Source organism: Psittacula echo, assembly GCF_963264785.1.
Source record: "Psittacula echo genome assembly, chromosome: 7".
NCBI classification, from domain to species: domain Eukaryota; kingdom Metazoa; phylum Chordata; class Aves; order Psittaciformes; family Psittacidae; genus Psittacula; species Psittacula echo.
The window spans coordinates 10095632-10110219 of NC_137740.1; the positions used below are offsets into that span (position 1 = coordinate 10095632).

Genomic DNA, 14588 nt, shown 5'->3' on the forward strand with positions numbered 1-14588 from the left:
GGGGGGTCGTTTAAAACCCTGTGCCGATGCTCCCTTTGACAGGGGGTTGTTTTCGGCGGTGGTCCCCTCGCCCTGCGCAGGAGTTTGTGCTGGAAAGTCTGCAAAAGCCATTAGGACTTTTGTGCCGGGGCACAAGAAAAGCAACGCAGACACCACTCACTTTTCTAAATAAACATTAGTCTTAAAAAGTTTGCACTGCTGACCCCCGCAGCTCTGATTACTTGTAATTCTCTGAACCATATTTTAAGGCTTCAAACTATTTGGGGTTTTGGGGGTGGATGGGATTCTGCTCATTCCTCGCTACAGCCGTGCCACAGATGTGCCCCGGTAATGTCGGCCCCAGGGTGGGGGGGTTCCTTCACCCCCCACCCCCCCCACCCCCCCGGCAGATCATTATTCACCAGCTCCTCCGCATGTTCAGCTCCCTCCACGTTCCCCGGAGCAGCTTTTCTTCCTTTCTTCTGTTTTCCTTTTGAAAGGGTTGGGACCACATTGCCGATCCCGGCGCAGAGATGCTATTCCCCTCTTAATGCTCATCGGGAGGGAAGAGTCATGGGGGGTTGTGGCCCCATCCCCATCAAGCTATACCCCGAAACAACCTCAACCCCCCCCCCACCCCCGAAACAGCCACATCTTGGCAGCGCGGCGGAGGCAGCTGCACCGAGGTATCATCAGTGTAATTGGAAGGGTCACATGTTAAACCCCCGCTGTTGTTCGCGGTAATGTAGCTGTGTCCCTCGGTTGCACATTTACCGATTTCTCTCAAACCAACCATTGTCACAAGGTTCATTCCAGGAGGAGTGATCCAATGGGTTGCCACGGCAACTATAATGACATTAAAATAGAGGAGGCAGCCGTCGCTCTCCCCCCCGCCCTCCACTCCGTGCTTCTCCCTCCTTAAAAACCGACAGCACCGCGATAAACCCCCTCACCTTTCCCGTTGGGGCGGCCAGGGAAATAACACCGGTACCCAAATACAGAGTGTTTGGGGGGAGGTTGATAGATTTAAACCCTCCCGCGGAAAGCGGCCAGGAGGGAAAGGGCGCCTGTGACCAGGATTTGGGAGCGGGAATGAGCAAGGGTCCATCCCTGCCCGAGTGTTCGTCGGGAGCTGGGAAAATGGTACAAACCCGTGGGTTATAAGGAGCTCCTGCCGAGGCACCTGCGGGTTGAGCCGTGGGGTCTGCTACCTTGGCTCGGCCCCGCGCTGGAAATCCACTTTAAGTTGCTCAGTTTTGGGGAAAATGTTCGATTCCGATTGATTTGCCTTTACATTTTCTTTTCCCCATAGGCGCTGCTGTTTTCCCACATTTTTATTTTTCCCCTGGAAATTCAGGGTGAAATAAAAAAAAAAAAAAAAAAGAGCGGTGCTTTCATTTTTGAAAAGGACCCGTGTTTCCTATTATCCAAAGGCACCCTCCCTCTCCATGAATGTTTCCCTTCTGTCACATAAGAAAAAAAGCGCGACCAGGGAATAATGTGCAAACGCAAAAGGAAATTTCTGGGAATATCGATCATAATATCAGCTGGATCTGGCGGGGGGCTCCAATACGTGTATTTTCCATATGGGAGAGTGTACTGCCCGACTTTCTTCGCCAGCAGCAGACAGCAGCGCCCGCAATCTGGCTTTTCGGGACTTCAGTGACGCTTTCCCGAATACCTCTCCCGAGGTCAAAGAGGGGCCGAGTTGTTTCTATCAATTTCTCGCCATTTTTATGGCGTTTTCCACGGGAGCCCTTGGGGCAGGAGTTTGCCGGGCAAGGACGGGGGGGAAAGACCAGACAGCTCTGCTTAGCACCCGGGTGTCATTTCCTCCACCAAACTGTGCCCGACACCTGCCTGCGATTGGGATAAAGCCCAGAACGGCCCACGGTTGGAGCACCAAAAATAAAGAGAAAAAAGGGAAAACATAAAAGTGTGGTGTGGGGGGGGATTCGGCGCTACCTGAACCGGAGCCGCCCGCAGCCGGTTCACACGCTGTTTGCGGCGGAGGAGCCGCTTCCTCCAGCCGGCCCCGACGGCGGAGCTGGCGGCATCGGCTCCTGCTCCCGGCCGTCCACGCCGAGCATCCCACAAGCGCCCGTGAATGGCTGCAGGCTTCCAGCTCAGAGCGCCCATGAGGGGTGGGGAAGGAGCCGAAGAACACTGGGACAGGGACAGTGGGGATGGGGGGCACCGCTTGGCCCCAACCTCTCGGAAGGGCTTACGACCTTTCGGAGCTGCCTCCCTCGCACATAATCTCGGTAGCTGCTGTTGCTGCCCCAAGAAGTGTGGCGCCTTACTCCTAATGGCACCCACCTCCCAGCAGAGATGGGGAGGGGGGACACGGGCACCCCCCCTGCAGTCTGGCCGAGGGTTCCCCGTCTCCGGCTGCAATTGGAAAACGCACTTGGGCTGGACACACACACACACAGCCGGGGTGGGCTGTTTCGCCAGCCGCAGTTCCCCGAGGGGACCTAGGGACGCGGTTTACCCCCATAAGCTAGAGGGTGGAGAGGGGCCGGGATGGGGCGAAGGACCGGCCGGAGCCGCGGGAGAGACGGAGCTGCGGTCGGGTGGGGGGGTTCTCCCTTCCCGCAGGGCAGGTCTCTGCCCCCAGCAGCAACTCCGTCTCCTTGGGGCTGTAGGATCCTTTGCAGTTCGGTTGTGGGGGGAGCCGCAGGGCGAAGGGAAGCAGCCAGGGCTCAGTTCTTCTCCGCTCCCGGGAGGCCAGAAATGCCCTTTCCGATGATCTCCTGAGCTCAAGAGCCGTCAGAAACGTCCCTCTGAAGTGATCCTCTTGGTAGGGTCTTGTTGAAAGAGATACGGAGTGTAGGAGCATGCCCGAGAGGAGATGGGAGCGTTGTGGGGCAGAGGAGGAAATGAAATTAAAACAGAATTAAAAAGAAGAACGAAAGAGAGAGAAAAAGGTGGGGAAAAGAAATTATCTTCCATGTGAAACGTGTCGGGCTTCCCCGGAGCCACTGCAGAAGGGAGGCCTTTCCACTAGGGTGGATAAATTTACTCGTGTCCCACATGACCGAGGGTGGGGAACCTGGGGCGGGAGGGGGGAAGAGAAAGGTCATGGGACTGGGATTTGGGTTGTAAGTCACAGAGGAGACGTGGCTTTCAGTGCCGGGATCCGCGTTAGGTGGCAGCGGCCTCGGGTTTTGCAAGTGAAGTCATTAAATAACAGAAAGAAAATAGGAAAAAGAAAAGGAAAAAAACTCCAAAAGTAGGGGGATTTCAGAAATAACCCCGTTAAAATCTCGGGGAGGGAGGGAGCGGTGGGAAGGAGCGTTTGGGGGATACAGGAGAGCATCACTGAGAGACCCTGCTCGACTAGGGAAGTGGTTGCCCCTAGATCCCCACACCCCCCCGGGCTGGCCGTGGGTGCTCGGCTCTACACCCCTCGGAGGGGGTCCCCCCCCCGGCCCCGGCTCCCAGCCGAGCCCTGTCCTCTCCTTTTGTTGCTTCTATTTTGCGGCCACGTTTGTCTCCTGGGAAGCGGAGATCAGAGGAGAGCAGCAGGCTGGACGGGGGGGGGGGGGGGCAGCCTTGCCTCGCTGGCCGCTTCACATCCCCCTCGCCCCACGCACCCCGCAGGACCTGCAGCGCATGGGTCCAGGGTCCGAGGCCAGTGGGTTCGTCGATGGACCAGGGCATTTTTGGGCCCCATCCTCGTACGGGGAAAGTTTTCCCTTCTCCACTTACTTTGTTTAAATTTAAAGCGACAGTGGCGGCTCCTACGGCCCTGCGGGGATCCGGGGGTGCTCTGAACACGGCTCCGCTCCCACCCCGCTGCAAGGTTTCATACACCCTGGTCTTGTCCTCTGTGTGCGTGTTCCTCCTCTGCCCAGGGCTGATGGAGGAGGACCATGGGGGGCACCCCAGGGAATGTCGTCCATGTGGAGGGGAAAATTCCCACGGATTTTGCAGGGAGTCCGGCTGGAGTTAAGGGCGATCGTGTTCCCGCTGGTGGCTCTCACTGCTGAGAAGTGATTTGGAAGGGGGGAGTGAGAGGAACGAGGGCTCATTCAGGTTACACGGATTTTCCGAGGACTCTCCGCTCGCCTCCATCGTCAGGGAAAAGTGGAGGATCTGGGAATTTGCGCGAGAGTGAAAGGAATAGCCGGTGTTGATTCAACCCTTCTCAAAAGCCCAGTGCTAACGAAAGAGGGCTGTAATTAAACTTAAAAGGCGAGTTAAAGCGCGGAAATCGAAATCTGACCGAAACGGCCAAGAACAGCACCGAAAAGTTTCTTTGCCACTCTGCAACATGGAGCCGGAGCCTCGATAGTCAGAAAGGATCGGGAGGAAGAGGGGGGAAACACCACCAAACCGGTAATTAGAACGATCCCGAGGCACCGACATGAAACCTTCCCTGTAGGAACAGCCACACAAACTCATGACACCCGACCTCTCACCGGGGAGATAATCGATCTCCCTTGCAGCTTCTCATTCGGGTTTACGAGACCTGCCTTGGCACACAGGGAGATGAATGACTATAGTTCACTCCATACCCATTTATCTGATTTATTCGGATCCCAGCAGCCAGGGCGGTTAAGAAGCGGGGCATCTCTCCTCTCGGAAAGGCCTTTGGGATGATGGTACCGACTGCCCGGCAGGACTGGAAAGCCCTGGTACCGTCCACCCGAGAACATCAGCGTTTGAATGATGAGGAAGGGTTGGAAACGCGCGATCAAACCTTGCCGCGAGTGTGTGTGGTTTTATTCCCGTCCCGGATCGCAGCGTCACCTGTTGCTGCCACGGGCTTGGGCTGCCAACTTGAATCTTACTTAATAAAACAATTAAATGCGAACGGCGCCTCCCGCATGGACCCCGGGGGGGCCGCCGGTGCCTCCCCTGGATCAAAGGAGGAAGGGGGGGACCCCCCGCTGCGGTCGGGCTTCAGATTCCCCCGGGTGGACAGGGCTGGAAAATTCCTGGAGAGAGCGGGAAAGTGGCCCTCGATGAACCCGAGGTGAAGTGGGTGAGACTGGAGAGACAGGGAGAGAAACAGGAAGGAGAGAAGAAAGAAGGGAAGAGAGAGAAAGCTAAGAAGAGGAAGAGAGGGGGAAGGAAAGCGGGAAAGGGGGGAGAGAGAGAAGGGAAAAAGAAAAGAGGGAGCGAGAGAATGATTTGAAAATGATAAGAGGAGAGAGAGATTAAAAGAAGGGGAAAAGGAATAAAAGGAAAGAGAGAGAGGTAGAAAGAGAGGAAACGCTAAATGGAGAGAGCTAAAGAGGGGAGGGGACAGAGAACAAGTAAAAAGAAAGAGGGAAAAAGGGTGAAATGGGAAAAGAAACAGGTAAATTGAATAGAAGAAAGAAAAGGGGAAATAGAAGGAAAGAGAACGAGAGAGAGAGCAAGAAAGAAGGAAGAAGTGAGAAGGAAATAAGAAAGAAGAGAGGGCGAATAAGAAAAGGGGGGGGGAAAGAAAGAAATTAAAAAGAGCTGACGAAAAAGAAAAGGCGATGAAGAGGAGGAGGAAGGAAAGACAAGCCGAGGTCCGGGAGGCGAGGGTAGAGCGCGGAGCCCCGGCCCTTCTCGTCTCCCGACAGACAAACGGAGGGACGAGAGCAGTGCCCTGACCTACCGCGAACATCTCGAGCAGGATTTCAAAAGCACCAACTTAATTTCCAAGGCAATTTTCCTGCGGCTGAGTCGGCTGCGACAGCTCCTCCCGCCCTCTCCAGATCGGAAAATGGGATTCCTTTTTTTTTCTCTACTTTCTGTGCCGGGAAAGGAAAGAAACGAAAGGGAGATGGGAAAGGAAAGAAGATGCTGGAGGGCAGCTATTTTCCAAAGTTAGGAGGCAGAAAAATGTTTTCAGGTCGGGCATTGGGGCACAGGGAGACTTGGGCGTTATTATTAAATCCTAAATCTACCGTGAAAAGGGGAGTTTCTGCGCAGTCACAGGGAAGGTCCAAAGCAATGCCGGAGGAAGGACCGAGCTATTGAGAAAGATGCTTTCGCTGTCTTAAGGGGGTTTCTATAATCCAGGTTGATTTATTTTTGTACGGGGTTGCGAGAAACTAGAAAAAGAAAACCAAAAAGCTACCGGAGAAAAGAATAAGATCTTGACCTTTCCTAATTCTCCAAATCGGCAGTAATGGAAAGCAGAAGGTGCCAGGGGAGGAGGCAGGAGGCGAGGCCGAGCGGGCCGGGGTTCCGCACCCCGCAGCCCGGCAGCAGAGAGAAGGGCCATTCGCTTCCTTCCTTGGGACCCGCTCTGCTTAACGCGGGTTCAGTTAAGCGAAAGCAGAGAAAGAAATTAACCCACATCCCCGCTGAGGTCCCGACGGGGATATTCAGAGGCAGGATTGGTTTATCCCTCCCTGATAAACCCGTGGAGAACCCCCTGTTTTCCACTTCGCTCCGGCTGCGCTTACACGGAAAACCGCCGCGGAGTAAATACGCGGTTTTGTTACAACTCGTTCATTTGACATATGGAAAGGAGAGGAGTGGGGGCACATTTAAAACATAAATAAATAAAATCCAGCTTCGCAGCTGCCTGACCAAAGCCGGAGCAAGGAGAGGAAGTCCGCATCCCCCAGCCTTGCTCGCAAACAGCCGCCGAGCCCCGGCGCGAAAAGGGGAAGGGAAAAAAGCCCAAACCGGCAGCAAAGGATCGGGCCCCGCGGCGGCAGCGGGGTCACCGCCGGCCGGGGGGAGGCTTTAACACCGGCAAAACAACCACCGACAGCAATTCCGAGAACCGGAGAATTCGCCTACGGACAAGAGGGAAGGGAAATGTAGGGTCGCCTTTTTGGCCAGGGACTCCCAGGCAGCGACTGCAACAGCTAATTATTTTCCTTTCAGTGCTCCGTTATTGCCGGTGTCCTCCCCGCCTTCCCTCCAATAAATAAATAAAACCCTCCTTTAGGCAGCGAGGCGTGAAAAATGATCCTCGCTGAACGCTTAAAAATAATGTCCCGTGAAGATCGGGGCTGAGGAGCCAGCCAGCCCCGTAATTAGGAGCCATTATCCATCCTGCCTCGCCGAGGCGAGATTTCACCTCAGCCCCCCGATCTGAGCCCTATTAGGGGTTCCTGGCCCTGTTGAAACTCCCTGGGCCCTTCCCTGCTGCCCTCCGTACCGGCGGCCAAGGGGAGCTGGTTCTCGGGGGGTCCCCGACGGTCCCCCTCCCCGTTCCCCGAGCGACGCTGATATTTGCAGACGGCGTGAGTTTGACCGGGGCACGTAAAGAGCTCGAGTGCTTGGGGGAAATTTAGGGGATGGGGAAAATCTACAGTTAGAGCCGCTTGGGGATCTTCCCCACAAAAGAAACTAAACCCAAAACCCAACGGCGTCAGCGCTTGCAGCCCTCGTAGGCCCCAGAGAGACGAGCCCGCAGCTCCGGCCCGTCCTGCGGGGAGTACCAGAGCTCTCCCCGGATAAGGGGGCAAAACTCTTCCTCTCCCAAGTCAGCTCAAATTCAATCCTGGCCGGCGACCGCGGCTTAAAACCCGCAATGACTCCGCAAGGCAAAAGAAGGGGAACGGAGCCGGGAGAAAGTGTCCCAGCGACAGAACCCCCTGAGCCTCCTCCCCTGAACGGGGGGAGAAAGGGGTCTCTCTGGGGAAACACCGCTTCCCTGCAGAGAGGACCCCCCTCCATCCCTCCAAACCCTAGGACCACCAACTTGGAGAGCCTCCTGCACCAGCGGGGGCTGCAGGGACACCGGCTGCTGTTTCTTATCCGCTCCTGGCCCCTTGGGCTAGTTTTCCTCCCTCACTTCGCAAACAAACAACCCCCAAAAATATTAAAAATAGCTACTTTATATTAAAATACACACACCCCCTTCCAGACACACCACAACCACCACCCAGCCTCGCTGCGCATCGCTTTCTTCCTTCGGATCCCGTCTCCTCAAAGCAGGCTCGGTTATTAAAGAAGGCTGAACAAAGATAGCCCCGAGAGCGGTTATCAGCGCATTTTAACTTCATCAAAGACTTCAGGGGAGAGAGAGAGAGGAGGGGTCTGGCACCTTCTAGTAATGAGCTTGTCAGGAACACCCCTGCCAGAGCAATTGAACAATTTGCACACAAGCAAAAGAAAAGGAGCGGGGAGGGAGGGAGGAAGGGAAAATGCTACAAAAGCCCCTTCAATTTCCAACCATGTGCTTGGCAATCTGGAAAATAGATTCATTGGCCTCCTCTTTTCTCCCATGTCGAGTCTTGTAGCCCCTTTTGTAGGAGCTGGACATGAAAGGGAGACAACCAAGTGCCGGACACGAAGATCGCTTTTCAAAAGCAAATGTGTGTGAAGGCGAGATGTGAGACCGCTCGCTGCGGGGAGGCGGCACGTTCAGGAACAACATCAACAAACTGCGCGGAGGTTCGCGGTGGCACAGACAGGGGCAGAGGAGGGGGGAGAAAAAAGGGGAAGGGGGGGAGAGAAAAGAAAAGCCGACACCCCCCTTCCCATCGGCGCACATCGCCCGGCTCCTGCCTGAGCCTCGGCGGGCCCCGCACAAAGCCCCGCTCGCCTGGGGACCGGCCCCCGCTCCCTGCCTCGTACGTCTCAGCTCTTGCTTTTTTGTCTTTTCCTTTTTCTCCTTCAGCTGCACGGGGAGAAAGGCCTCGATTCTTTAGATCAGGGTCCCTGCCAACAAACCAACCAAAGAGCCACTTTTGGTCCCTGAAATAAATAAATGGGGGGGGGCGGGGGGGGAAGTTTGGAGAAGAAGGGAGCGCTTAAAGATGTTTATTTACTTTGTAAGTTGTTGCAAAATTTAGGCGGAGATCAAGTTTCATTCGGTCATTCAAATGCTGCAGGCCCAAAGGGGACGTGTGTGCGGGGGGGAAACCCTCCAACTGATTTTCTCATGTGTCAACTTTTCCAAACAAAATAAAAGGAGAGGGGGGGAACCTTTCTCCCGACCCCCACCTCCCCCTCCCTAGAAACAGGCATTTTCGGGGGGGGGGGGAACACACCAAAAAGCAAGTAAATAAAAAATATAATGAAGAAAAAAATAAAAACATCCGGGTGTCTTTCCCCTTGTCGGCCAAAGCAGAGAGGCAACGGGAGGGAGGTGGCGCGGAGCACCCCTCTCAAGCTGCGCGCCCGGCCGCGGAGGGGAGCGCTCGGCGCCGCCGGCTTCGAGCACAGAAACTCAGCGGCCGGGCGAGTGTGGCCAACCCCAGGGCGGGAGCCACTCGCTTCCCCGAGGCCCGAGCGGGGCTCTGGGCTCTCAGCGTGACAAAGCACATCGCAAAGAACGTTTGGGATTATTAATATCATTTTTTTTAACCAGGTCACAAACATTTATTAATTTACACCAACGGTGGACAAAATTCTGTTGCCTTTTCCACATCAAATTATTCACAGATTCTCTCAATAAAATAGATATGACGGATGCACAACCAGTGAAGAGTTAACTGGACTCCGCTCATTAGCTCCCGAATAATCTATATACAAATAATTACCAATACACCAAAAAACCCACGCACGGAAGGGGTGGGAAAACGGGGGTCAAAAAAAGAATAGGATGGGAACTCGTCAAACGGATCGGATTTTCTTTAAAACGTGCATTTGAATGTCTCATTGGAAAAAGAAAATGAAAAAAAGAAAGAAAAAAAACGAAAACAAAAATAAACCGCAGTCCTGAGTTTCACCGACTTTTCTTCTTCTTAAAAATAAACCCTAAACAGTGTCTTTTCAAACCAAACCCGAAGCTTCAAAGAAACTAAAATAAGATCGAACCATTAAAACATTTTCTTTGAGAGCAGGGGAGACACGGAAACACATGGCAAAAACCGCCCGGGAGGGAGACTTGCAGGGACGAAAACGGGCTCGCTGCGACCGGGAGCGTCTGCAGCTCCCCGGGGCACTTTCCCAAGCGATTTAGGGGACTCCGCGGAAAACCCGCACCTCTCAAAGGAAACATTTTCGACCCTAAGACCGTTTCTTTCTTAACATCCCCCTCCTCTTCACACACACACACACCCACACACCACCACCCCCCCCCCGCAAGACGTTGAGTGTTAAACCAGCCCAGGTCCCAGCTTAGGTTACGGCCACTTTATAAATACGCTTTGGCGCTTGCGGGACCAAACCGTGTTGTTCTTTCCCCTCTGCCTCCCTCCCGAGTTATTTAATGATATTTTTTTTTCCCCGAGCAAACAGACACAAACAGATTTGGGTGCCGCAGAACCTGGAAATAAAGTAAAAATTAAAAATAAAAATAAAAATTAAAAAAAAAAAAAAAAAAAAAAGGAAATATTTCCTACCTTTAAAACACAACAGGAGGAGATGGGGGAGAAGGGGAGAGGGAAGGGGAGCCAGTTTCAGAGGAGGGGGGAGAGCTGGGAAGGGGCCTTTTGCTTCGCGACTCTCGCCCCCTCCCCGGTCCCCCCCGTCCCCAGCACACTTTAAAAATGACAGCTGCTCAGGGTTGTGATTTTACTGGAGAAGTTCTGGGCCGGCTGCAGGAGCGGCTCGTGTGCCAGGCTGACCTGGGGCTGTGCCGGGGCCAAGGCGGGGCTGAGCACGGCCAGGACCTGCGCCGGGGGGCCTGCCTGGCCGGCCGGGTAGGGCGCGGCGGGCGCGGCGCTGGGGTTGGTGCTGGGCGGTGGGGGCACGGCCCCCCCGATGATGTTGTCTATGGAAAAAGAGGGCCGGGACGGGTGGTTGGTGCCGGTGCCGCCGCCGCTGCCACCGCCACCGGCGGGCGTGGGGTCCGGCTTCAGGGTCTGGAGGAGGGCAGCGGGCAGGGCGGTGGGGCTCAGCTGGGGGTGGTAGAAGGACTTCCTGCAGTTCAGCTCGCCGCCCAGGAAGGAGGGCAGCCCCGAGGCGGCGGAGAAGACGGAGGCGGCGGCGGGAGGCGGCGGAGCCGGTAACGGGCAGTGCGGCGCCGGGAAAGGAAAGGCGCCCGCGGTGCCCCCGGCTCCGCCGCCGGGGTGGTGGTGGTGGTGGTGGGGGTAGCCCTGGAGCTGCAGGCCGTAGTTGTAGCCGTAGGGTCCGTAGGCGAAGCTGGGCAGGAAGGCGGCGGGGTCGGCGGCCCCGGCCCGCAGCAGCAGCTCGGGGTGCGGCGGGTGCAGCTGCTGCTGCCGCTTGAAGCGCTTCCTCCGGCGCAGGAAGCTCCCGTTGTCGAACATGTCGGCGGACTCAGGGTCCAGCGTCCAGTAGTTGCCCTTGCCCGGGTTGCCGGGCTCCCGGGGGATCTTGACGAAGCAGTCGTTGAGGGAGAGGTTGTGGCGGATGCTGTTCTGCCAGGCGGGGAACTTCTCCCGGTAGTAGGGGAAGCGCCCGCTGATGAACTCGCAGATCTCGCTCAACGTCAGCCGCTTCTTGGGGCTCTGCAGGATGGCCATGGTGATGAGGGCGATGTACGAGTAGGGAGGCTTCACCAGCGGGTTCTTTCCCCCCGCGCCTCCGCCGCCGCCGCCGCCCGCGGGCGCCTTCTCCCCGGGCGCGGCGCCGCGGGCACACGCCGACTCCGAGCCGCCGGCGGGGGAAAGTCGCTCCGGGGACCCCCCCATGCGCGCCTTGGCGGCTCCGCTCCGCGGCAGGGCGAGCCCCAGCGGATCGCCGCCGTCCTCCTCGTCCTCGTCCTCCTCCTCGTCCTCCTCCTCCTCGTCCTCGCTGTACTTGCCCCCATCCTGGGGCGGGCCCACCACGTCGATATCCGCGTCCTCCACCTCGGAGAGCGGCTCTTCCTCCGGGGAGCGCTCGGACATGATCCCGCAGCCGCCGCCGCCGCTGCTGCCCAAAGTCATTGTTGTGCGGCCGGGGCGGCCGGGGCCGGGCTCCCCCCCCCACCTAGCGGCGGCTCCCGGGATGGGCCCGGGGCCGTGCCGGAGGGCTGCGGCCGCCGCTGGGACTCCGCGCCCCGGCGCCGCCGCTCCGCGCCCCGCTCGCCGCGCCGCTGCTGGCGGGGCCGCGGCCGGGCTGCGGGGTGGTGGCTACGGAGGGAGGGGCAGCGAAGGGGAGCGGGGCGGGGGGGAGGGACGGGGCGCCCGAAGGCTGGGCAGGGAGCTTGGAAGCAGCGGTAATAAATAATAGTAATAATGATAATAAAAGGAGAGAAAAAGGGAAAAAAAAAGGAAAAGGGAAAAAAAAAATTCGGGGTTGCGGCGGCTCCTTGGCTGGGCTGAAGGGAGGGAGGAGGAAAGAGGGAGGGAGGGGCGGGGGAAGAGGGAGGGGGGAGGGCAGAAGTTGGGAAGGCGGCTCCCCCCTCCCCACCCCTCCCGAGCTGGGACCCGATGGAAACGCTCCCACTCTGCGCCTCCTGCCAGCGCTCCCCAGGCCTTTATACGGCCGCCCCGGCATCACGTGGCGCCCGCCGCAGCCCCCGCGGGTCCCGGTAAGGGGCTGCCCGGCCCGACTCGGATCCCCGGGGAACGCGGCCCCCGTCCGGGCAGGGATGCTTTCGAGGAAAGGCGCTGCGAGCCCCGCCGGCGTTCGGATGCTCCGGCTATGCCTGGAGCCGGCTGCAGCGGCAGGGGGGTCGGCGCTGGATAAACCTTTCCCCTCTCTGTCCCGAGCGCCCTCCGCGGCTGGAGGCTCGCAGGGCCCGTTCCTGCGGGATGGGGCGGCCGCCTCCCTCCGCCCGGGGCCTGCGGAGGGTCCCTTCTTCTCTGAGGATTGCCCACCCCGGCTATGGAGACCCTCAATCCGCCACGGCCGACCCCTCGGTATCCTTGAGGGGTCGTGCCAATTTGGGGATCTTTGCTCCCCTTCTCCACCCGTTCACGTCACCGACACGTCACTGAATCCGTAGCACCCAGCCTGGAGACTCGCCTTGCCCGAGGGCTCCCACGGGTCCGCACCCGCGGAAGGGATGCTGCCGCCTGGCAGGTGCGGGGTGGAAGGCGGGGTGCAACTCCTGGCCAAGCCTCCCTCCTCCCTAAACACAGCTCCCACAGCTAAAGCTGTGCCTGTCCGCTAGTGCTGGGATGGCATCCGCGTCCCGCGTCCCGCATCCCTAGACGGGGCTGGCTCGGCCGGGTACCACTTTCAGAAGTGGCCCACCCGCAGCTCGGCCAGGCCCCAAGGACGGGGAATCTCCTCCGGCCTCGGGTTCTCCTGCCTGCAGCTTTCCTGCCATCGCTCCCCCTGAGGTGCAGAATCCCCCGGTGGCTGGCAGGGAGGTGGCGGGCAGCGGACACCCGCTGTGCCGAGGGCTGCAGCCTAAGCGGGAGGATTTCCCAGTGATCAGAGTCACCCCAGGTCTCCCGGAGCTTCAACAGCGTCCCCGCGGGTGACGGAGCTCCGCTGCCCGCCTGAGGCCGCCCGTTCCCATGGCAAGGCCGAGGCAGCCACCCCGGTGCTGGGCGAGGGACACGGCCACGGCTGCAGCCGCCCACATCACACCACACGGGTGACTCTGGGAGCCGGTTGTCACTGTCGCTGCCTCGGACACACCGAACCACGCTCGTACGTTTGGGTTTCCCCCTCCCTTTGCGGCTCCGCAAACACATAGCTCCTTCCCCAGAAAGGATGCCTGAGTAGGAAGAAAGGGGATGGCTTCCTCCAACGGAGTGCCAGGGGCAAATCTGCCCCTCCAGGGCCGCGTTCAGCAGTGTGAGAATCTGCGGTGATGAATTGCCAGTCGCTGCCGTTAACAGGTGCGAGCATTTGGTGATAAAATCTCCAGCACTAATACCGGGGAGCTGGGCCAAACAGCTGCGCGGCCCCGCTTCCAAATGCCGGTCACAATTACTCAAGCCCTAACGACTCGGTCCACAGGCTCGCCAAGCTCTGGGGGACCCCGAGGAGCAGGCAGGAGCTTCTCCAGCACATCTCCCGTTGAAGCAGCTATTTCAGAGCCTTTGCGCTGTCCCTGTCACATCCTCCTCCTTCACCACCAAGGCTGTGATCGGGGAGGATTTCTCTACCGGAGGGGGGAAAATAGATGAATAACGGAGCTGAGAACGTTTCGGGAAGGTGGGAATTCTGTCCCGCAGACGTGTGTCAGGGCCGTTGGAGCTTTCCTAAGCTCTTTCACTTTTATACTCTCCCGATGCTGATAACCTACTTCTGCAACACATACACATACATCTCCCACTCATATGTGTGTATATATGTATTCAGGTATATATACCTGCATTCATATATATTTCTTATATATTTTTTCTTATATATATAAATATAATAAGCTAGCATGGATAAGTGCTTCGGAGACGCCGCACCTTTCCTACCGACTTCATTTTAAACTCTCCTTTCATCAGCCCCGCGGAAGGGGCGATGGGAAGAACAAATGGAAGAGAGCGAGGAGGGAAAACACCCGAACCGCTTTCCATTTTTATTAAAGTAAAATAATAGTTATGCCTCCCCTACATAAACGAAAGTGTCATAAAAAATTCCGAAGCAGCTGCCAGAGATTTCGACCACACACACAACGGGGCGATTGAATTTCCACTTGGTGCATTTCGTGGCAGCGAGAAACCGCCGGGAGCTGCGCCTTGTGCCTCTGCAGGGCGGCGAAGGGGAAGGGCAGGAGGGTAGCAAACGCCTGGGGGATGCCTCGCAGCTCCTCCGCGCCCTGGGGGCAGGGAGGCTGCCTCTCGGTCGCTCTGCCTAGAGGTTGGTCCCTCACAGCTCGAAGTGAAAGAGATGTAGGTACCTGCCTCCTGGGCTATGATTCCCCCACCCTTCCC

At 57.5% G+C, this 14588-nt stretch overlaps 1 protein-coding gene across 1 annotated transcript; it reads right to left on the minus strand.

Moving 5' to 3' along the window:
• Window positions 1-8676: 8676 nt before the first annotated feature.
• On the minus strand, window positions 8677-12145 carry FOXD2 (forkhead box D2). Its single transcript, XM_080623592.1, has one exon. It carries the CDS (start codon window positions 11703-11705, stop codon window positions 10359-10361), a length of 1347 nt encoding a protein of 448 aa, XP_080479718.1. The 5' UTR covers window positions 11706-12145; the 3' UTR covers window positions 8677-10358.
• Between the last annotated feature and the right edge of the window lie 2443 nt (window positions 12146-14588).